This window comes from Carlito syrichta, unplaced genomic scaffold (genome assembly GCF_000164805.1).
Source record: "Carlito syrichta isolate Samal-C Ts95f unplaced genomic scaffold, Tarsius_syrichta-2.0.1 Scaffold126601, whole genome shotgun sequence".
NCBI classification, from domain to species: Eukaryota; Metazoa; Chordata; class Mammalia; order Primates; family Tarsiidae; genus Carlito; species Carlito syrichta.
This window is the reverse complement of record NW_007070697.1, coordinates 221,320-245,279: the sequence shown is the minus strand read 5'-3', so window position 1 is coordinate 245,279 and position 23,960 is coordinate 221,320. Positions and strand designations below refer to the sequence as shown.

The 23,960-nt window shown below is 34.7% G+C and overlaps 1 protein-coding gene across 1 annotated transcript in view; it reads right to left on the bottom strand.

The window, feature by feature from the left end:
• Positions 1–6: 6 nt before the first annotated feature.
• The window catches only part of R3HDM1 (R3H domain containing 1), a gene marked incomplete at its 3' end in the record, with an annotated part of 61,187 nt that continues 37,233 nt past the window's right edge, over positions 7–23,960 (bottom strand). The window contains exons 8-17 of the mRNA XM_008048761.2: positions 19,728–19,787; positions 19,504–19,644; positions 15,244–15,352; positions 15,059–15,154; positions 12,634–12,671; positions 12,500–12,550; positions 12,164–12,390; positions 9,474–9,728; positions 5,812–5,963; positions 7–176 (exon numbers count right to left, since the gene is read on the bottom strand). Of these exons, the coding sequence (XP_008046952.1) occupies positions 7–176; positions 5,812–5,963; positions 9,474–9,728; positions 12,164–12,390; positions 12,500–12,550; positions 12,634–12,671; positions 15,059–15,154; positions 15,244–15,352; positions 19,504–19,644; positions 19,728–19,787 (1,299 nt within the window). The remainder of the gene's footprint in view (positions 177–5,811; positions 5,964–9,473; positions 9,729–12,163; positions 12,391–12,499; positions 12,551–12,633; positions 12,672–15,058; positions 15,155–15,243; positions 15,353–19,503; positions 19,645–19,727; positions 19,788–23,960) is intronic.

Sequence of the window (23,960 nt, the reverse complement as noted above, 5' to 3'; positions counted from 1 at the left end):
GGGGGCGGTGGTGGCGGAGGATGTGGTGGAGGGGCTGCTGCCATGATATAACCAGACTGCTGTGGGGACTGAAGAACAACAGTAGACTGGAACATGGTGGCATGAGGGTCAGAACCATCAGCGGATGGCTGGCGGGCAAGACTCATGTGGCTAAACTGAGACCCAAGGTTATCCTGCTAAAAAAGAAAAAAAAAAAAAAACAACCAGAAATTAGGATGCCTACACAAAGGCCAAACACCAAAGAAAAGTATTTCATATTTTTAAATGAGTTGCAGTAGTACATACTATGGAGATCACATAAATCTACAATAGAAATGATGTGACAGAAGAGCAACTTCAGGAAAATGAGAACTCTAAGACAGGAATATTAAAATGCTGTCATTAAAAATTATTTACAAAATATATCTAATGAAAATGTATAGCATGCAGAAAAGAGTAGGGTACAACATGTCAGATTAAAAAATAAAAAAACATTTATTTAAATGAAGATTAAAGACATATTAGAGTGTGAAAGTGGAATTGGGATATGCTTACAAGATATAATTAATATTTTATGAAGGAATTTCACAGACCAAACAATGAGCAAAGTACCCTCTTTCTAAAAGGCAAGATTCAGGTTCTATGCATCTTTGTATCCTTTAATAATAAAAATTTGCAGAAATACATAAAATTCAACTACCCAGTACTTTCTATAATCTCTCAAAAATAATTTGGCCACGAATTCTACTCTTCCCTTGTGCTTTCCAGTCTGTTTCTAAAGTCAGATGTTAGGCAAATGCAATTCAAATGACAGTTTCCTATTGCATTTGCCAAATGATGAGCAGCCAGTGATGCCCTGCCAAGATAGGGGTTATGATTTATGTGCTATCTGACGAGTGTTTCTCTGATTCAACAGCATAAGGACCAGCTCTTAAAGCTCTAGAAAAATATAATTAAAATGACAATATGGGGTTAAAATGGAATTCTTCTGCTCCCAAGCAGTCATAGATTGGCAACTGAATATACCACATTTTGTTAAGAGGTCAACAATGAAAAAAGTGACTTCGAAAATTGTGGCAATTGAGTTGTCATAAGTTGACATGCCTACAGTTTCCACAGTCTGCTGGTTTTTGAAAAGTAAATTAAGGCTACGAAGAAGACACAGGATTGAAAAAGTAGAACTGGATTTAATGATTGAAAATATACGGTTTTATTCTTCCCAAACTGTCATTCTGACATACTTTAGCACTATTAGCTTAATTCAAAGAATGGTTTCAAAAGAGAAAAAGTGTTCCTGTTTGTTGTAATTTCAAAGTTATATGGCCATATATTTTAAAAAGAGATGCTATAACTATACACCATTGTCAGAGTCACCTTGAAAACAGTCATTTTCTTATTCTAATACAAATTCTATTTTCCAAAACATTTTTTAAGTTGTTTTTTTTTTTTCCTATTCTGCTCTGGATGTTTTCAACCTTCTCAATGTTTGAAAATTTTATTTCTCAGACTGGAAATTTTGAAAATCATTCAGAGTCAAGGTTGGTAAATAAGGTTGCCCCACCTCAAAACAAAAACAACTCCAATAAAAGAAAATGTTTCTAAAAAGTGTTGCAAATTATTTTCAGATATAGCTTGTAATGTGACATAGAAAGCAATCTCAAAACGTGATGGACATATGGTCTGAAAAATAATAGTATCACCGGGGAAACAATATAGGCTGTTAGGGAAATTCATCTTAAGGAAAGGAAACTAATATTTATTGAATACCTACTTCAGGCCAGGCACTATATAGAAGGTGCTTTACATTAATCTATGATACGCTTAGTAATGAAAGAAGGTCACACAGCAGTGTGAATCCGCAATCTTACTGAGAAGTAAGACTGGGAAATACTTTGAATGAGTATTTGAATGAGAGTTCAAACAATCACTACTATAAACCAATATAACTAATATTTTATGGAGGATTAATTTATTTCTAAAATGGATTGAAAACATTTTTTGGATACATATATATCCTTGACTTCAAAAATAGCACAAAAGTTTACATTATTGAGCATTCATCACACACCCACCCACAGAAACAACGCAGGAGAATAGAGATATAGTATCAGGGAGTACTGTGGGGTGGGTGAGACTGGCAGGAGTGGGGCTGGGTAAGGGGTTGTAGAGAACTGAACAGGCTGTGAAGAGGACTGCAGAGGACGAACGGGCTAAAGAATAACAAGTTGGCAAACAATGTTAATTTCAGAATAAAAGGTTAGAAGAACTGTATAAAATGGAAATTAATACTTTTTAGGTAATAACTTTAACTACATTTATGAAATCATTTAAAATATAACAACACAGGAAACCACAAAAACAATACTAAGTGAAGAAATTCTACATAGTAAAACTTTTAAAAGCATACTTAATGCCTGAACTTATTACATAATTAGAAGAATTTTTAAAAAAATAAAAATACTTCTTTAATACAGATTAACTGCAACAGGTAATGTAGGCATTTCAAATCCTATTATCTAACCAAGACTCCTGGTTAAGTCAGGAAAAGCAAACTGCTTTCCTGGTTTTATGATGGGTTGCCCTATTTAGCTATGTAACACCAAATTATAAAGGAAAAACTTCATTCTTATCAGATGGTAATAACATTTATATGCCAATTACCCTGTTCAATAAAGCATAATTAAATACTCTTTTGGGGTCAAAGTTCCTAAATTATTAGCAATTTTATAAGAAAAATATATTGTGGGAACTATTAAGAATAACAGTCTAAGGCTGGGTGTGGTGGCTCATGCCTGTAATCCCAGTACTTTCAGAAGCCAAGACAGGACAATTGTTTGAGCCCAGGAGTTTGAAACCAGTCTGAGCAACCAAGTGAGAACCCAACTCTACAAAAAAAAAAGAAGAAAAATCAGCTGGGTGTGCTGGCATGCACCTGTGGTCCCAGCTACTCAGGAGGCTGAGGCAGGAAGATTGCATGAGCCCAGGAGTTCAAGGCTGCGAGAGTAGAGACCAAGCCACTGCATTCCAGCCTGGGTGACAGAGCAAAACTCTGTCAAAAAAAAGAATAGTCTAAAGAACAACACACACATACACAGACACATGTACACACACAAACACATCTCTTTTATATAAGAAAGACAAACTTTCTTTATAACTGAACATATTTTTATTAAGACAGTGTATACTAGTAGCTGAGAAACTAGTTACTTTACATCTTTAGATATTCATGAAAGACTCCTGAGTTCCAGGAAAACAAGTTTTTATGTTTTCTGAGGGTACTAAAAAACAGGTGTTTTAAAAAAATTTTAAAAAGGTTGTAATCACCTCTCAGTGTTGGGAATACAGTTGCCCATCTATAAGCAAAAGTGGCTTCTGATTTAATTTCCCAACCTTACATAGTTTATTACAAAAAGGTAATATACATATTGGTTTGGAGACTATAATAATCCACTTTATAGATGGCAACAGACTAAAGTAAGTTAAGTGACCTGTACACACAAGCCAAGTGAGCAAATAGATAAGGAACTCCAGTAATCATATCTGATGAAAACTACTTTTGTTTAAAATGCATATTTATGAATCTCCCTTTGGATAATATCTCTAAATAGCATACTTTAAAAATATGAGATAAATTAAGATTGCTCAGGGAATAACCTAAAATAGGAGAAATTCTACAGCAACTAAGATATACATCTTAGATATACAATGGTAAGTTGCTCTTCTACAAAATCAACAGGATGGTTTATAAAAAACAAAGGCTTAGATTAGCTTAGAATCCAGCAAAAAATGTAGAATTAAGGCAAAAGCACTAAAAAAGTAAAAGGCAAAAGATGAATAGAGTAGCTTCTGGTTCCTTACAAGCCTCATGACTAGAATAAGTGAGCTCCTAATGGATGACAGCACATATTACACTTTATGACGTCTAGCAGCTTAAGAACTAAGAACAGGCTATTCAATGAGCTTTAAAGTCAGATAACCATTAAGACATAACTTTCTTCCAGACAACTTGACCTCCTATGTGTGTCGGACGAAATAAAAGCTTTAGTCTGCTGGGTGATTAAAAAAAAAAAGAGTACTATAAGTAACATGGGTTTGAATTAATGTCTCTCAGAACATCAAATAGTAATGAGAAAACTGTGGGCTAGACGACTGACTGATCAAAGTGAAATTCTGACACCACTTTGAGAAGAAAAAGCCTTAGCATTTCCTTTTCCTACTTGAGTTGCAACTGGCTGCAAAACAGCATGCACCTAAAGTAATTGGTTTTATCTTGTAGTGTTCAAGAAATGTGCCCACCTGAAGGCTTTGGAAATCATAGCATTATTTTGTCTGGCTATTTGAAATCTCATGGATGAATAATCTCAGAGTGTGCAAATGACAGTTACTGAGGATTATTTGTTCTTTGACTATGTTTCTGGATCTGGTGATGAGTTACTTGAAATATCTGAAGCAATGCCAGAAAAATCAGTCATGGAGTTTGATATACAGTCCAAGACTTCAAATTTCAGTTCATTAAAGTGTCTGTTTTTAAACTAGGCTGCCTATCCCTTCACACCTTCATTTAGAATTATCTCTTATAACTAAATTAGATAAAGTTATTTCTAAGAGATAATAATCTGAAATTTATAACCATAAATAAATCCTTAGAATTCTTTAAAGCTGCCAGATTAACATTATTTCCACTGGATTAAGTAAAAATCAAATCAAATGAAAATGAGTCCTATAAAGCTCCTGGTGAAATATAAAGTACTGCAAAGACAACTACATGATAGCGAAAGATCAAACTCTTTGGGACTAAGTTGAATGAAGTTAAGACAGAGAAGACCAGGGAAGAAGAAGTTTTACACAGCTTTATTATGTATAACCAATGGGTTGGGAAGACGTCATGGGAGTCTACGGAAATAGTTTTAGGCAATCTCTTCTACATATATAAACTCATTTGTATGGTCTTAGAAGTGCAACAAAAACCTGTAAGTCTGTCTACTTATTTTCATGACTTTCAAACTACTGAATAATATAACTGAACTACTCATATGTTCTTCAACCCTGCAATACAAATATTATTTGTGAGCAAAACTAATGAAATTTCTCCAGTTCAAATTTATTACCATACTTCTTTCATGTGAAGTTACTCTGCATGGTTTCACTAGTGGTATATTTAAGATAGTCTTGCAGGGTAAAAGTGGTGTAAATAACTGTTTAAGAATTTTATAGAGTTTTAAAACTGTGTAAAGAGTTTATAATGCCATCACCAAGCTCTCCAAAAATAGACAAAACATCTTTAGGGCAAAAAAACCCCAAAAAACAATGTATGTGTAAACTCTAAATGCTTATACTAATTCGAGATATCATTAAGAGTACTCTTGGAATTCTAAACTCAGAATTTTTTTGTCTTCATTTCTTACAGGATAAGTAGAATGGATGAAGAATACTTTGCAGAACTTGAGCAAGCCATTTCAGTTTCTTCTAAAGCTTAATCTGCTGAATCTTAAAACAAATCTCTTTGTCCACTGGTCCAATGAATAATCTTAGTTTTGTTTTTATTACTCCATTTGTCCATTTCTTGCTGTTGTGAAACAGGGTAAAATACTCACCTGATTGGCTCATCAGATTAAAAAATTCCCTTCTTTTCAATATATATTCAGTATTTATCAGCTGAAAAACCCTTGAAGTCATCCCTCTCTTTATATGAGTAGTGAGTGGAATATCACTGGTGGCAGAATATATTAAAGTTCTGAGAGATACTTACTTGGGCTATCATAATTAGTGAATTTAGTACCAAATGTGTAAAGGCAGGTGAATTTAGCATTAGGTAATCGTGGAGATGTGCACCTGTGAGAAAATGTGATTAGCTGCTGGTTGCTGAGGTGGTGGGGGTGGCAGAGGTGGCTGTGGAGGTCCAGGCACTTGGGGTCTAACTTGTTGTTGAGTCATAGGAGGATTATACACAACCGGACTCCCATCTGGATTTATGAAGGGCTGGCCTGAAAAATTAAAAAAGAAGGAAAAAAAATCAATTTACAACAGAGACTGAAAATAGGTAATTCTACTAAGAATTAACAATACATGTTCGTAATCCCACAATTCCAAAACCCCAAATTTTCTGCACACCAAAAGATTTTCTTAGCTTGGGAAATAGCCTCTAACATGAGGGTTTTAATTGTCTTTATTTTTCTCACTTAAAGTAAATATTCATGTTTTACTGTAATGTTCTACTATGGGGTGCTGACCTAGGCCTTACTGAGCTTATTTTATAATATGTAGTACTTCTGCAAAAACTCTGAATTATGGAAAACATTTTGCCCGAAGGATTCAGTTATAGGATTGTGGTCCTATAGAGCTATACTGCATTTTAGTTTAGTGAAAAATTATTCATTAGTTTTTATTAGGGAGTGGGAAATATTTAGTTTTAGACCACACTGCATACAGTTCACAAACAAAATTAAAACTGGATGAATATTAAAATGATGTCGAAAGCTTCAAATTTCAAATTGTAAACTTGATGGCACTGTCCTTATTTTATAACTTCTAATTTGTTAAAAGCTGTAAATAATTTCTTTTTAATTATAATTTTCTAAAATAATTAAAAACTCCAGTGAGTTTATTCATTGGTAAGAGATAAATTGAGAGAGAATTTTAGTATTTATTTTGAGGTTTTGTTCTTAATGCTTATTAAATATTGAAGTGGAAAACAGATATTTTAAGTCACAAAGAAAAATAGATATTACTCTCTATATACATATATCTGATCTAAACAACTTTCTTTTATTATTACAAGTAACATTTTTGCTGGGCATAGTGGTTCACGCCTGTAATCCCAGTGTTTTGGGAGGCCGAGGTGGGAGAACTGCTTGAGGCCAGGAGTTCAAACCAGGCTGGACAACATAGCAAGACCTCATCTCTACAAAAATTAGCTGAGCGTGGTGGTGCAAGGAGGTAGTCCTTGCAATGAAAAAGACTGAGGAGAGAGCAACACTTGAGAACAGGAATTTTAGGTTGCAGTGAAATACAATCTTACCACTGCATTCTAGCCAGGACAAGACAGTGAGACCCTGTCTCTTAAAAAAAAAAAAAAAAAAAAAAAGCTGTGCTCGGTGGCTCAGCCTGTACTCCCACGCCTTTGGGAGGCTGAGGTGAGTGGATTGCCTGAGCCCGTGGGTTCGAGACCCGCCTGGGCAGCGAGAACTCATCTCTACAATAAATCAAAAAACCAGCCGGGCGTGGTAGCGCATGCCTATAATTCCGGCTACTCGGAAGGCTGAGGCGGAAGGATCACCGGAGCCCAGCAGGTCGAGGCTGTGGTGGCCGGGAGCGGCCACTGCACTCCAGTCTGGGCGACTGACTGAGACTCCAACTCAAAAAAATAAAAATAAAAATAAATAAAAAATAAATAAAAATAAAAATAAAATAAAATGTGAACCACCACATCCAGCCTTCAAAAAAAAAAATTTAAAAGAAAAAAAATCTCCTATAATCTTATTACAATTAACATTTTACAAATGTTACAAATAACTTCTTTCAGATATTTGTTTCAATGAAGCTATGTATAAATAACTTCAGATTCATATTTTTCTTTACTAATACTGGATTATTAAAAGAGGGGAAAAAAGGACTACGTGAAATAAAATATTCACTGACTATGATACTTATTTAGAGTGAGAAAAAATATAGAGAAACAGAAAAATTCGACTGAATAATAATTCTTAAACTGCCTTATAAACACCCTTTCTTTTATGGTAAACCTCTCTCCATTTGTTTGTTTTTGAGGAAACTTATGACACATAATAAAGTAATATTGGGGAGAGAAGGCTACACTAGAATATAGATATAAAGCAGAAAAAGTCCTCTACTCTAAAGTAAAATTATCTTCAACAATTAGCATTCCGATAATGTATGTGATGATTATAGGTAACAAAAGATAAGACATGCTGAGTATTTATTGATTGTGTTGTAACATTGTTCTCAAAAAGCAAAAAGATCACTTTTGGATTCACTTAAAATTGCAAATACAATTCAATTTCAGATTGGTCACTCTAATCTTTCATGTTACCAAAACCATATTAACCAATGTGTTTTGAATGAAAAATAATAGAAAACAGTAAAATAGCGAATCATCATATCCTGCTCCAGAAAAATGGAAAGTTAAATAACACAATACACCTGAAACATTAAGAAGATAATTATTAAGCAAAAACAATTAATTTCTGAAATATTAGTTATTTATACGAATTCAGTTCTGACAGTAAAAACAAATGCTTGAGTACTTTATCTTAAAAAAGAGATGTGACTAAAACTTAAAAGTAATAAATTTCAAGTCATGGTTTTCTCTTCTACAAACAAAAGCAAATGTCCAGGGACACTTACAGACCTAATACTCCCTCCTGTATCTGCCTCCCCAACTACTGCCATTATGACCACATCAGTTAAGATCATGAGTTTTAATTAAAGTTATCAAAAGACCAAAGATCATTTTCATTACCTTGCCAAATGACTAAGCTATGTTATTTTGAATAGTGACTAAGATTTCTTGTGATCTTTTAAAAGATCACATCTTTTCCACATAAATCATTTTGACAATCTATATAGTAAAATGTATTATAATTGCAGTTTCTTCACCTCTCTGAGGCTCAGTTTCCTTATCTGTAAATGAGGACTTTACCTACTTAGCAGGGCTGTTATAACGATTATAAATATAGTATTCTAGCCAGGCTCGGAGGCTCGACCTCTAATCCCACACCTTGGGAGGCTGAGGTGAGTGGATTGCCTGAGCCTGCAGGTTTGCGACCAGCCTGGGCAACTTGGTGAGACCTTATCTCTACAATAAATCAAAAAATTAACCAGGTGTGGTAGCACATGCCTGTAGTTCCAGCTACTTGGAAGGCTGAGGCGAAGGATCGCCAGAGCCCAGCAGGTCGAGGCTGCTGTAGCCGGGAGCAGCCATTGCACTCCAGTCTGGGCGACAGAGTGAGACTCCAACTCAAAAAAAAACAAAAAAAACAAAACAAAACAACAACAACAACAACAACAACAAAAATATATATATATAGTATTCTAAGTAACAAGTGGTTAAAGCACCTAATAAATTAGGCATGGTACAAGTAAATGCTTAAAAAATGTAAATTATTATTAGCTAACTGCAGAAAAGAAGTGTTGTCAATAGCAATTCATAATTACCCATTTTCTTTTACTACTTATAAGATGTCCTTAGCTTTTCCTCATCAGGTTATCTTATTTCTAGAAAATAAATAGGTTTTTAATTACAGCTAAGCCATTACTTAGCCTAGAAAAAGATACCATACACGTCACAAGGGGAAAAATGTTTTCCATTATGTCTTTTAACATTTCCTAGCATACGTGTAGTTATTAAAGTTCTTGGGAAAATGTTTATTATTCATGAATAATAGAAAGTTGTCTACACATATACAAAAAATACATTTAATTAGTATCCTTTAATTTTCAGATAATTCCTGAGACACCTTTTTCTGGATACCAACCTGTTTGTGGGTTGATCAGAATACTGCCAGGTGGTATGCCTGCCGCTTCCAAGGGAAGCAAAAAGAAGCTAGCACTAGGAGATGCGACTTGCCCATTTAGGCCACCATCAAAGGAAAGAGAACTATGAGTGCTGACAGTTGGATAGACGACAGGTGCGCCATGAGAAGACTGGCTGAGAGTTGTACCTGGAAGAGGCTGCTGGATGTGAGAAAGAGAGCCTGTAGATGACCCTACACTACCAGAAGACTCAGAACCTAGAAGAGGAGTAATGAAAAATATGGATTTTTTAAACCTCATATAAAAACACAGGCTTTAAAAACGTAACAGTAAAATTCACATTGCAATAACATGCAGTTACCACATAAAAGCATTGGCTATTTTTGATTTACTACCCAATTTTGCTAACCCTCCCCATCATGAAAAAATGTAATACAGCAAACTGTTTACATAAGTTGTCAGAGAAGTCATAGCTAAAGCATGCAACTTAAGTAAGTTTATAATGACACCAGCCACAGACAGCCACAAAAAGCACATTACCCACATTCCCCAAAGAACAAAGTTATATACATTTATTTTACCTTTTAGATTAACACCTAGAAATACACAGATTACAACTTTCCCCCAGGAAAAAGAACTTAGCATAGCAAAATGCCCCAAACCTCTTATAGAACACAAGGAAGATTAAGAATAGTGTAGGAAATAATAGAAATGGTAAATTCTATATTAAGAGAAACAATTGTCAGGTTTCATTGCAGAATTTCATTTCTCAGTTTACAATCATAGCATCTTCCTGTAATGTAAAGTCAAATTTCAATTTTTGTATCTCATCAAGGGACAGAGATACCATGACAAATATTCCAAGTACTTATATTGGCATCACCTTAAAATTTATTTCTCACTGAACTTAATAAACTAATTTAATAATTGATTTTTAATTGCTTTCATGCCTGAAATGTGTTTCATTTTCTAGTACATAGGGACTGAAAATGTCACTTACTGCCAGTATAACAGGTAAAAAAGGTGGCCAATGAGACAATGTAAGAAAGAAAAAGATTTGGATAGTGTATATAGTTAATTAGGCTTTGAATAAGAGAGTTGACTCTGGACTGGAGAATTAACCTTTAATGAATGAAATAAACAACACTAATATACTATACTATACATTGTTTTCTGAAGGGCAGCTTCTATCTTAAGTTGTGCCAAAGTAGCTCTTGACAATAACTGTATCAATGTACCCTACGAATTTTTTTAAAATAATTTTTTCCCCTTAAAGAAAGGGCTGGGTAATATTTCTTTCATCTTCAAAGATAATACAGATTATCAACAGTACATGGGCTGGGCTTGGTGGCTCAGCCTGTAGTTACAGCATTTTGGGAGGCCAAGGCAAATGGATTGCTTGAGTCCGCGGGTTCAAGACCAGCAATTTGGCAAGAACTCATCTCTACAATAAATTAAAAAAAATTAACTGGGCGTGGTAGCACGCGTCTGTAGTTCCGGCTACTTGGATGGCTGAGGCAGAAGGATCGCCGGCGCAGCAGGTCGACTCTGGGGTGGCCGTGAGAGTGCTACTGCACTCTAGCCTGGGCAACAGAGTGACACCAAAACAAACAAAACAAATCAAAACAGTACATGTCCTTAAAATGTTTTAATTTGGCAGTGTGTCTAAACGGCTTTCTTATGATACAGGAGTCATTTTTTCTTTTGTGATGACCAGTTGGTCTTTTTTTTTCAAATGATGTATATTTTTTACATATGAAGATTTCTTATAGTCAAAAAATTTATCTGTCTTTAGCACTATCCTAACATAGACACAAAGACCTTTTCAACATGACCACATTGTATTTTACAAAGGTGGCAAATAAAATTCACAAACCATAAAAATTTAAAGCATTGATTATAGCCAGGTATTGGAGAAATACTGTTACTTTCAAATAAACCCTTCAATGCTTATATACACAACAACATGTGTCTAGGCTAACCCAAATAGGTTAGGGAGAAACAGCCATTTCTGACTTTCATGCTTATTTTGGGATAAAAATAAAGACTACAAGGTCCTTAAAAAAAAGGCTTTTAAAAACATTAAAGCCAATTAGTGAAAATGAAAAAAAATCAGAAAATGATATGAGACAATGTATTCTAAAAGAAAGCAGCTAGGAGAATGGGGAAAGCACTGAATTTTCCAGTCATTTCTAATAGTTGCATTTTTTCATTTAAGTTCCTCAACAATTACTGAGAAATTTTACTTTTTTATGAACGACAAATGAAGAACTTAATCAAAAAAATGTATATGCATTAATATTGGTAATAATAGCTGACAATGCAATTAGTGTTAAATAATTCTAGGTGAGAAACCATGCCTTCCAAATATACATAAACAGTAAGGAAATTCCAATCACCTATGGGCATTCAAGCAACAGGTGACATTTCACTGAACCTAACTGATTTAAGTTTATGTCACAATAGAGAAGGCTTTTTATTTTATTGATGCTTGAAAATCTATCTCTAGGATAGAGAGTGAACCTAACGTAAATAAATATATTACCCTTTAAGTGCTTTGGAGGTGGTTGAGGCACTGCTGGTAGTGATTTTATATTTCAGGAGAATTAAAAGCCATATGGTAAATAAAGAGCTAAGACAACATAATGAAAACTAACACCTTGACTACACAGTTCTAGGTAGATATTTATACCTGTTTTTGAAAGCCTGCCTATGCTTTTGCTGCTTCCAGAACTATCACCTCTTGTCAGGACTGAGATTCCACTGAAGCTGCTGGCTTTGGTTACGGCAGGTTTCAGGTTTCGGAAAGAGCTATCTGAATCTGTGCTGCTCCATGGTCGTGGTTCTGAGTACTTCAACTCATTCTCAGTGCTGCTTTGATGGCTATTTGTAGATCTCCCTGAAGCATCTTTATTAACTCTGTAATTCAGAAATAAAACTTTGAAAAGCTAATGGGGGAGGGGGGGAAGAGTAAAGAAAAAAAATGCTTTAATTTTTTAGTACTATATTGAAAACATGCTTTCAATACCTAAATATCTGGCGCCTCTGCTGGGTACTACTAGGATCCTCGTCTTGGAGTCTGTTGGCATTTTAATAAGACATTTTAATTTTTATTAGCATAGGTCAGACAGTTACCAAAACAGATGTTAAAAATTCCCTCACCTTTTGTCAATAATATAATTCTCTTGGGAACACAGGGACTAGAAAGAAAGAATAGATACAAAAAGTTGAGCTTTTGTCAAATACAAAATGCCATCTGTAAACCAATGGTGACAACAAAAATCATGTGTAATAATATTTTGAAAGTCCAAAATGGTGATAAGGGCACACAAACAGATAATAATGGAATTTTTTTTGGCTTAGAGACGCTATGCTTGCTTTCAACGTATACATACCTTGAAGCCATTTGTTTTGCAGTTCAAATTAATCTGAAATTCAAATATTCTCTTCAAAACAAGTGAACCCATTTTTGTTATCATATAGTCAAGTTAAGTTATATACTGAATATATATTTCAGTTCATCCACTTAGCAAATATTTGATGCTTTAACTGTGGATATATAGTAGTGAACAAGTAGCTATGCCTTAATGGAGCCTACAGTCAAATTTCTAGCACTGCTAACCTAGGTCAGGCAATCTTAACTTTTGTTTGTATTATTTCATCAATCTTCTAACTAGTTTTCCTGCTACCATTTTTTTGTCCTTTCCATTTATTTTATACAATGGAAGCAAAAGTGATCTCTCTAAAATGTCAACTTGATCATACTTCTCTCTTGAATAGCTGGCTCCCCGATGTCTTTACACAGGAGTCAGCAAACTACATCCAGTCACCTGTTTCTACAAATAAAGTTTTACTGAAATACAGCCATGACCATTCATTCATTTATGTATTGCCTATGGTGCTTTCACACTAAGGAGTCAGACCTGAGTAGTTGCAATGAAGACTACAAGGTTCAAAAAGCTTAAAATAGTTATTACTGGCCCTTTACAGAAAAAGTCTGCTGACTGAAAAAAAAAAAAAAAATTGAAAGGTCCAACCAACTTAACAAAGCTTCAGGACCAAGTTATCTGGTTACTGATTATTTTTCCAATTGAAACTTTCCTCAATTCCTTTAACCACCCAGGCTGTAATCCAGCTAGTCTGAGTCTTTCAATTCCTCACATATGTCAAGTTCTCTCTTACCCAGAGGGCTCTGCAAATACAGACCTTCTGCTTGGAATTCTGCACTCCTATAGGTGTCCTCTTGGAAGCTAACTCTCCCATACCCTTTCCAATTATAGTTTGTGGTGTTTCTCTGCTAAGTCTCCTATTATACCTTCATACCTCTTTACAAACCACATATTGTATTTCCATTACTTGACTACTTATCAAGGGCAAAGACCTCATTTGTCTTATAAACCAGAGAGAGAAATACATCTAGTGTAGGCTCAAGAGTTCAGCAGACCTGGGTTGATATCCCAACTCTGCCATTTTCTAACTGTGTGATCTCTGGCTATTTTTTACTTAGGCTCCTGGAATCTCAGTTTCCTTATCTATACAATAAAACAACGATAGTATCTGCCATACAGGGTTGTTCTAAGGATAAGTTGTTGTAACTGTCTATGGTTATGTTTTCCATTGCCCAGGATAGCACCTACTATAGATGCTCAATACAACTTGTTGAATGAATGTTAGAAATTCTAAACTTGGCTGGGCTCAGTGGCTCAGTCTGTAATCCCAGCACTTTGGGAGGCCAAGGAAAGTGGATTGCTTGAGCCTGTGGGTTCGAGACCAGCCTGGGCAACTTGATGAGACCTCATTTCTACAAGAAATAAAAAATTAGTCGGGCATGGTAGCGCACGCCTGTAGTTCCGGCTACCTGGAAGGCTGAGGTGGAAGGATTGCCTGAGTTCAACAGGTCAATGTGGGGGTGGCTGTGAGCATGTGTGCCACTGCACTCTAGTCTGGGCGACAGAGTGAGACTCTAACTCAAAAAAAAAAAACAACCAAATTCTAAACTTATGATCTACATTTTAATGTTATTTAATCTTTTTTTTCAAAACAGGAAACTATCTGTGGTAGTGTTAACACATTATTACATACACTCATATATCCTTGAATAGTAAGTACCTAGTAATGCAAAGAACGGTGCTTAAAATGAATGCTGGTCAAACCAAATTGATTCTCATTTGGCACATAGGCATAAAATAATTAGCCATTTAGAAGATCTCTCTCATGTAATCTCTTACAAAGTAAAAAAAAAAAAATTAATCTAAACAGCTTTATTGTAAAAGAAAAAAATAGGTTATTTATCAAGGAAAGCCTAGTAACAACAGGATTTAGAGTACATGATTTTACAGACAGTACCAATGTTCAAAAAAATCCCAAGTCAATCAGAAGTATGGAAAAAAATACACAAACTATATACTTTAATATTCTTTCCATGACTCATGTAGTTCATCTGCTTCCAACTTTTCTAAAATTTGTTGCAATGTAGTATTATCAATGCAAAGTTATTTTCCAAAAAATGGCCTTATATGCAACAAATGACTAAAAAGAAATGAGATCAATAAATTACAGGGGGACAGAGACCCTACTCAGTACATACATCTTGGGAAAATATTCGATCTCTAGCTCTCTGGTACTCTTCTTCTCTTTCTTCTATAGACTTGCTTCTTCTGTCATCTTTTAAACGTATTCTCATCTAAAGAAGAGAATAAAATTCTTAGAAAAATGAACTACTGGCATAATAAGTCTTGTACATATAAAAACGCGGCAATTGTTCTAGATTACCTGGTTATCATCTTTGTCAAAGCTAGAGTTATCTCTCTTGAGGATATATCGTTTCTGAAAGTCTTCACCTTTATCATCCTTAATATGTTCATTAAATTTCTGATCAGGTCTAAAAATAAAACAAAACAAAGCAACAAATATAAATAATATACACTACAAAAAAATTAACTATAACATTTCATGAAAAGTAATAAAAGTTACCACTTATTAGTGAAATTCATAGAGGTGTATATTCCCTCATTTAGTCCTTATAATAATTATGTGAGAAAATACTATCTCACGCTATGGTTGAGAGGCTGTATCAAATACATTGTGAGATCTGGAGTCAGATTGGTCAGGTTCAAACAGAGTTTTACCACTTTAGCTGTTTTATGACTTGTACAAGTTACTTAACCTTTCTATTTCCCAGTTTCCTCACTTGTAAAATGAAAAGCATATAGTGTACCTACTTGATAGACTTGTTCTAAAGAGAAAATGAATACATGAATACAACATAAAACTGTAAACACTCAGAAATTTGTTGTTATTAGAAACATTACTGAGAAAACTGAGGTACAAATGCCTTAAGCAAGTGTGCAAGGTCAAAGGGCAAGCACATAATTGAGCCATAGTTGGAGCCCAGGTCAGTCAGTCCCAAAGCCTGTATTTCCTCTTTGTATTGCCTCCTTTAAATCTACAAAAAAATTCTGGGACAAAAAAGAATGTACAGCACTGCATCTTATATCACTAATCAAGTAATCAAAGATTTTGCCATTGAATTAGTTAAAAATTTAGAGATTCCTTCAAAATACATCCAAGAATTCTTAATTACAACAGGGACAACCTTGCTTTACATTAACTGAGGCAGGTTAGAAAAGAGAAGTTCTTTTTTAGAGGTTAAACTTGCAACCTAAAGTAATGATTACAAAATCTTAGCAATTTTTTAAAATAGTGGATTAGTCTATCTTCTATAGAAATGATGCAAGTTTCACTGAAATCTAGAAGACAGACATAAGATTATGGTCCTTAGAAAATTACAATTACATAAAATTTCATCTTTGAAAATATATTTCCAGCTTTAACAAATTAATTCATTCAACATTCTTATAACTTAGTATCATTCTATTATAAAATATGAATTACTCTTTTGAAATATGTAGCATATAAAATGTATTTAATTGCTATAAGGAAAATCTAATTAAACCTAATTTTTTTTAACATATGGTTCAAATATCTGTTATATGGTCACATGATATATATGAATAACCTAAGTAAATCTTGAAAACAAACCTAAGTAATAACGTTTTCAGCAAACTTCATTACATAGATTTAAGTAACTTTTGAATATTTTTTACCAAGTGAATTTTTAATAGATTACTGTAAAAGCCTACTGTCAAATTAAGCAAAAGGAGATTTAAAAATGGGAACTATCTAAGTAAGTTAAAGAAATCTCTATTGTAAAACAGACTTAGATGAGTGAAACAGAGAGAAGGTATCCACTTAAAGATAGAAGAAAAATAAGAGTAAAAACATCTTTGTGACCAAAATAGTAAGAAAAAGTCTACTTTCTTCAAGGGTTTTAAAGATTTTCAATTTAGTTCTGATGCCTGCAGTACGTTGTTTTTGTCACATGACCGCCCCATTTACTTTCATTTACATTTACCATTATGTATTTTTGTATCTATTCAGTCATATTTTCTTATTCAAGGAGTTTGTACTTGGGTGGGAGACTGCTATTACAAAGTGAACTGTAAGGTTTAACCAAGCGCCTGGCAACTTTTCTAAGAGCAGCTGGATTCCCACACCGAATAGCATTGGCAGGCATTTCAGCTAACCTTAAGACTGTCTTACCTCTTTCTTTTATAGATGCCTGAATTTACTGCCCTGTCATCGCCAACTTCCCGCTCCATTGAGACACCCCAGTGGACACCGGGTTGTTGACATCCACAACACCACTGGTTCAAGGCTGGAGCGGGTAATCTCCCTATGAGGAAAAGGTAAGTTTGTTTTTATTCAATGTGGAGCAGATCTCTAAGGTTTTCTGATTTACAATCTTCATATCTCAGAAGATATAAAATAAGAATACAGTGTAACTTCAATGATATGAAATGTCTAGTTATAATCAGGTTATTGATCCATACTTCTTTTAAGTTCATCATAAACATCACTGTTAGCCTACCTTTTGATTATCTTGATAAAGAGAGCCGTAAAGCTTTCGTAATTCATAGACTTCAAATAAGTGAGGTTACACTGTATTGAAAACCTTAGAGAGTCACCAGTCGAAATGTTAGTCAAAATGCCTGCTAATGTACATGTACTTGGTATCCAGCAGCTCTGAGTAATGTTGAAAGGTATTGGTTAAATGAATTACAGTTCTATTCACTTTTAATTTAGCTAACATCTTAATGGTTACTATCCTACTTTAGTCATGATATAACTAATTGGAAAAAGATTATAATATTTTAAAAAGACCAGGGAACATGAAAATTTAAATTTTAATAAAAACTAAATTAGACTCACATTTTCAGGTAACAATCTAAAGGAGGATAGAATTCTAAGACATCTACTTTAATTAATTTACTTTTAGTTATAGGAACAATCATTTAGAAATACTAACTATATCTCCTTAGTTGACAAAAGACTGTTTGAAATGGAAGGAAACAATTGGGCATGATGGCTCACACCTGTAATACAAGCACTTTGGGAGGTAGATATAAGGGGAATGTCTGCGTACAGGGGATTGAGACCAGCCTGGGCAACTTGGCGAGACCTCATCTCTACAATAAATTATCTCTACAATAAATTAGCTGGGCGTGGTGGTGCGTACCTGTAGTTCCAGCTACTTGAAAGGCTGAGGCAGAAGAATCACCTGAGCCCAGCAGGTCAAAGCTGCAGTAGCCATGAGTGTGCCACTGCACTCCAGCATGGGTGACAGAGTGAGACTCCAACCCCTTCCCCAGCCAAAAAAAGGGAAATGGAAGAAAACTAACTTTGTTTCAACAAACAATGTGGCAGCTATTAGGGTAAAAGGCCATTATAATAGAGGGGACATAGATGAATTAAATATAATCATGCAAATTGAATGGTTCATACACCACAAAATGAGAGAAATCTGGCTTCAAGAAAAGCAGAAAAATAATGGACCGAAAAGCATTACTTATGCATCCGAAGTTGACGGCTGCTCATTACCACAGACCTGTTGCAATCACATATGAAACTGACACAGAAAATCCTTTTGATAGGCAGATCATCACCAAAATAAAAATTTTAGCTGACCTCAACTAGCTGCATTAGGCTTAGCTTTACAAATAGGTAGAAGAGGTGTTGTGAGCATTTTATAACTTGGGTGCCTTTGCATTGGGCCTTCTGTTCCCAAATAACAGCACTGACAACCTACTTCACCAATGCTATAAAACAACCACTTTTAGCCGGGCTTGGTGGCTCCACCTGTAATCCCACGCTTTGGGAGGCTGAGGTGAGTGGATTGCCTGAGCCCGCGGGTTCGAGACCTGCCTGGGTAACTTGGCGAGACCTCATCTCTACAATAAATCAAAAACTAGCCGGGTGTGGTTACGCGCGCCTGTAGTTCCAGCTATTTGGAAGGCCGAGGCGGAAAGATCGCCAGAGCCCAGCAGGTCAAGGCTGCGGTGGCCGGGAGCGGCCACTGCACTCCAGTCTGGGCGACAGTGAGACTCCAACTCAAAAAAAAAACAACAACCACTTTTTAAAGCAAAAAGCTCTTCTCAACTCTACTTTTTTCCCTCAGCAAATTATACATAGCCCATGAAAGGGGCACAGCATTGTGGATGATACCGTATTAACCAATAGTCCTATCTTCTAGAGATTTGTGGGAGAAAAGGATTAAAAACAGAGGCTTTAGGAAAGGACAGAAAACTGACAGAAGATTATTTAAATGTGAGGATATCAAAGACAAATTCTTCTCTCTCTTTTTTTAAATTACAAATCTGCCTGAGGCTGGTCATTGTTATCTAAATTATACTAACTTTTAAAAACCCATAAGAGGGTGGTTGCCAAATATCACTGATATTAGGCCTCTGAGCTTTTGTTTTTATCAGGTACTTCAGTCCTCATTCACCTGTCTTATTTGAGTCCAAGCTGGTGCATTTTGTTACTGGTGAACTAAATATATTTGGTAGAAGGCTATCATGAAACTTAACTGGACTGCTAAAATATGTAGAAAACCTCAGATGAAAGGAGATATAGAAAGAGAAAGTATTATCAGTTAGATATGAGCATGTAGCTACATCTCTTGACACTTACATTCTAGTATTGCTAGTTTTGTTTACTATGACCGACTTCCCACTCTGGTCAACATTGTGGTCTAATCCAAAGTAAGCGGCTACTCTGTGTAATAGCATCCTATGGTAAGATGTCATGGGGGGGAATTTTTTACGTGGCGACCTAAAAGTAGAAGAAAAATTCATTTAGTAAGTCAAGGAGAATTGTAATGACAATTTGTTTTCTTGTTAAATGTCAGGACTTACTCATTATTACCAATGAAATCTAAAATTTCTTGTTCCAATTTTAGCAGCATCATTCTGTCCCTGAAACAAAGTATGAAGACACTTACATGTAAAACTTAACAATGAGGCAATCACAAACGTCAATCAGTTATGAATTTATACAGCTAATGTTCCCTCCTAAGAACTAAACATTCAGGAGTCTCACCAGTTTGATGCTAGAATATATATCTGCTTTTTGAAAAAGTGATGTTTTAAAAGAATACAAGATTTTTTTTTCCAGTTTAACATTTTATTATGGAGATTTTCACACATACACTAATGAGAGGATAGTATAATGAACTTTGACACATCCATCCCACCTGACTTTAACAATTATTAACATGTGGCCATTCTTAAATGCAATATATATTTGTTGAGCCCTTCTATATATGAATAGTCTAAATATAATGATAATTGTGATAAATACTATTTTTGATTTGCTAAGTATTAGTCTACTAGAGTTTATTCTGTAAATAAATGGATAATAAAAGCACAACAGTTTTTACTTCCTCATTCAATAAAGCAAAGAGGTAGCAGGAAAGCAGACATGCTAGTTAGGCTCATGACTTTATTATCATGCTGAACTCCATACAAACAGTACTCTAAAGAACATGCAATGGCTGGTAATAACGGGAATTACTCCTATGGGATTCCAATGCTAGAATGTAGATGGGACTACAGCACAGAGTAAATAAATCCTTATTAGTAAAAAATTCTTCATCTTCCTCCAAAAATTTAAGAAAAAAGAATATTAAAAGACCTTCTGAATGAAATAATTTTATTAATTCTATGCAATATATATTTGTTGAGCCCTTCTATATATGAATGGTCTAAATAACTATATAATGATAATTGTGATAAATACTATTAAAGAAAAGCACAAAAGAACCAATTCTAAGAAAGAATATAAAAGAGTGTTTAAGACAGACAGACCCTCTTTCATCTAAGCTTTTGGGGTCAATTTATCTTGAGATAATATAATTTTCAGTAACTATTAGGATGTATCTTATATAGTCTTATTGTAAAAAGATAAAGAAAGAAGAGAGTTGAGGCAACTTGCTGGAGTTCACAAAACAGAGCACTTAAGTTGGTTTTCTGTGTTTGAGCTAAACAGCAAGCATAAGATATTTCAAATGTGCTTCAGTGAATGTACTGTCACTGAAAATAAATTCCCATTGTTTCCATAAAAGAAAATAAAATCGAACAATATTACTAGCCATTGATAAAAATTCAGGCCTTTCCCGCCCCATAACATGTAGACTTATGGACTGTAGAGGACTTTCTATTATTATCTGGGCCACTTAATATTTAAACTAAGATCCCCTGCTTTTAGCTGAGTATGTTAGAAAAATAAGAGTAATAACTTTCCTAAAGTCTTAAGATTTATACCTACTGTCTTTTATTCACTGTGGTTTAGTATAGGTTTCCAAATTTTCAAATCTGTAATTGAGGCTAGATATTTTAGTAATAATCATAAGTTAAAAGTTAATAATTATCTATAGGGGCACTACATATAGGACTTGAACAAACAGGTTCACAAATTACTTTCCTCAAGGTACACGGATGTTTAGCATGTGAGCCAAAACCATCTAAAAGTAGGTATACTTACTGAATTTGCGATTGTATAACCTTTAAATGAACCAATATATGCTGTCTGTTACTAAAGAAATAGTAAAATCAAGAACTATTAATAAACTACTACTTAAAGCTAAAATGAACGGACAAAAATACTCAAGTTAATAGTGTTTTAGTCATATCAGAAGTAATTTTAGACAATGTACAGTTGGTATACCAGTTGCAAATTAAAAAAGCAGAAATCAGTAATGTTTTTAATCTGATAACCCCTCTATTCAATGTTTCATATGCCCTTGGTCAAATCTCTGCAACAGATAAGCAATAAAATAACTTAAACATTACCTTCAATAAAAGTGAGTTTAAGAAGTTATTTCAAACACAGAACAATAACATGATGGTCCTTAGAGCAAAACAAATTTACTTTCAAAGTATCCACTCTCACAGGAACAAGAGACACTGGGGACTCCCAAGGAAGGGAGGAGGGAGGGGGATGAGGGCTGGAAAACTATCCATTAGATATCAAGCCTGCCACGTGGGTGACAGGCTCAAAAGAAGCCCAAACCTCACCATCATACAATATGCCTACGTAACAAATCCACACATGCATTCCTTGAATCTAAAAAGAATATTAAAAATAAAAATATCCAATCTCAGGATTAATCCGTAGGGTTGCTTCCCTTTATTAGTTATATAATATAGTTATCTTTATTAATCATATTTCTTTCTACAGATAAAATTTATACAAGATGGCTAAAAAAAACCCCCAGAAAAACAGGTGTAAAATTATGTCAGTGAGTGTAATCTCTATCAAGGACATCTTCAGGTCCCTAGGTTTGAATTCAGTAATGACTGCAGTTAATAGTGTAGTCTCTGAAAATATTTATTGCAAACAGAATTTTCAGATAACTTATTATTTAACATCTGAAATTTAGTTTATTTATTGAGCTACAAAGGATATAAAAAAGATTTAATGATCTGAAGAAAGATTTTGAAATAAAAATGATCCAGAAAGGAAAGGTAGACTAAATTTTAGTATCACTAAAAATAAATCTGCCTAACATCTAGTAGAATTTTCCAGGCAATAGTCAATTCTGAAAGCTTTAGTGAAAATTTGCCACACTTCTTACTCTTTGTGTGCCATGTATGACTGGCAGTGAGCTGTGTGCTTCACTGACAAAGAATACTGAGCTATTTGTTAAGCAAGCCTTATTTTTTCACAAAATTTAACATTAGCTTCAGCTTCCTAAGCCTATATTGACATTAATAATAACATATATTAGCTATTATGTGAATTATTTACCTGTATATTTAATCAAATTAAAATTCATACACAGAAGGAATAAAGTACTGACACATGCTATAATATGAATGGATCTTAAAAACATGCTAGGTGAATAAAAGCCAATCATGAAAGATCATATATTACATAATTTCATTCATGTGATGTCCAGAACAGAGAAATCTATAGAAACAGAAAGTAGATTAGGGTTGGGGATAATCTATTGCTATTACTGTTACTATTATTAGCATAGGAATAGCTATAAGATACAAGGTTTCTTTTTGGGATGATGAAAAAGTTCTAAAACTGACTGTGGTGACTGCACATATCTGTGAATATACTCAAAACTGTTAAACTGTACATTTAAAAATGCCCATGCAGATAAATAAAAATGCTTCCATATAAAGGAAAAAAAAATTACACAATTGAAAAATAATTTGGAGTACACAAAAATGGATTTATAATCTTTGGCCTTCGATGATATCTCTTCTACGGATTCAGAGAGAAGCAAAATTCTGTCTGTCTAGGATTCTGTCTTGTTTTATTTATACTAGTTACATATTTGCTACCTTCCCACTTGTTCCTCAACCCACTGGGCTTTGGTTTCCAACATCCTATCCCAAATTGTTAAATTGGTCAGCAACTTCCTAATTTCTGAGTCTAATGGATTATTTTTAGTACTTGTTTTGGAAAAACTCCCTGTGTTTTTCCTTTGCTCTCATACCAACACTACAATGACAATAATACAGGGGACTTCTGTGGCCCCCAAATACATAGGGATTTTCCCCCCATGGATAAGCAAGCAATCAGTTCTGTAGCAGACACTAACTGGGATTCCTCCAATTCAACTCTGACACTCAGTCCTCTAGACTGCTTTCCCCATCCCCACCTTCAGATACCAGTTGCAAGTTTGGGTCTCTGGAACTTCTGACAGACTGGCTTGAGTTAAGGTTCCCACAACTCCTGCTTTGGGATGGATTAATTTGCTGGATTGGCTCACAGAACTCGGGGAAACATGTTTGCTGGTTTATTATAAAGGCTATTACCAAGGATATATATAACAAGATGAAGATATACGTAGGGCGAGGTATGGGAAAATGGGCACGGAGCTTCCATGCCATCCCTAGGGCACATTATCCTTCAGGAACCTTCCTGTGTTCAGCTCTGTGGAAGATCATGGAACTCTGTCCTCTTGGGTTTTTAATAGAGGCATCATTATGTAGGCACACTTTGATTAAGCCATTGGGCCATTGGTGATCAACTTGACCTTCAGTCCCTCTCCCCACCCCTTGAGGTTGGAGGGTGGGGCTGAAAGCCCAGTCCTCAAATCATACCTTTGTTTTTCGGTGACCAGGCGCATT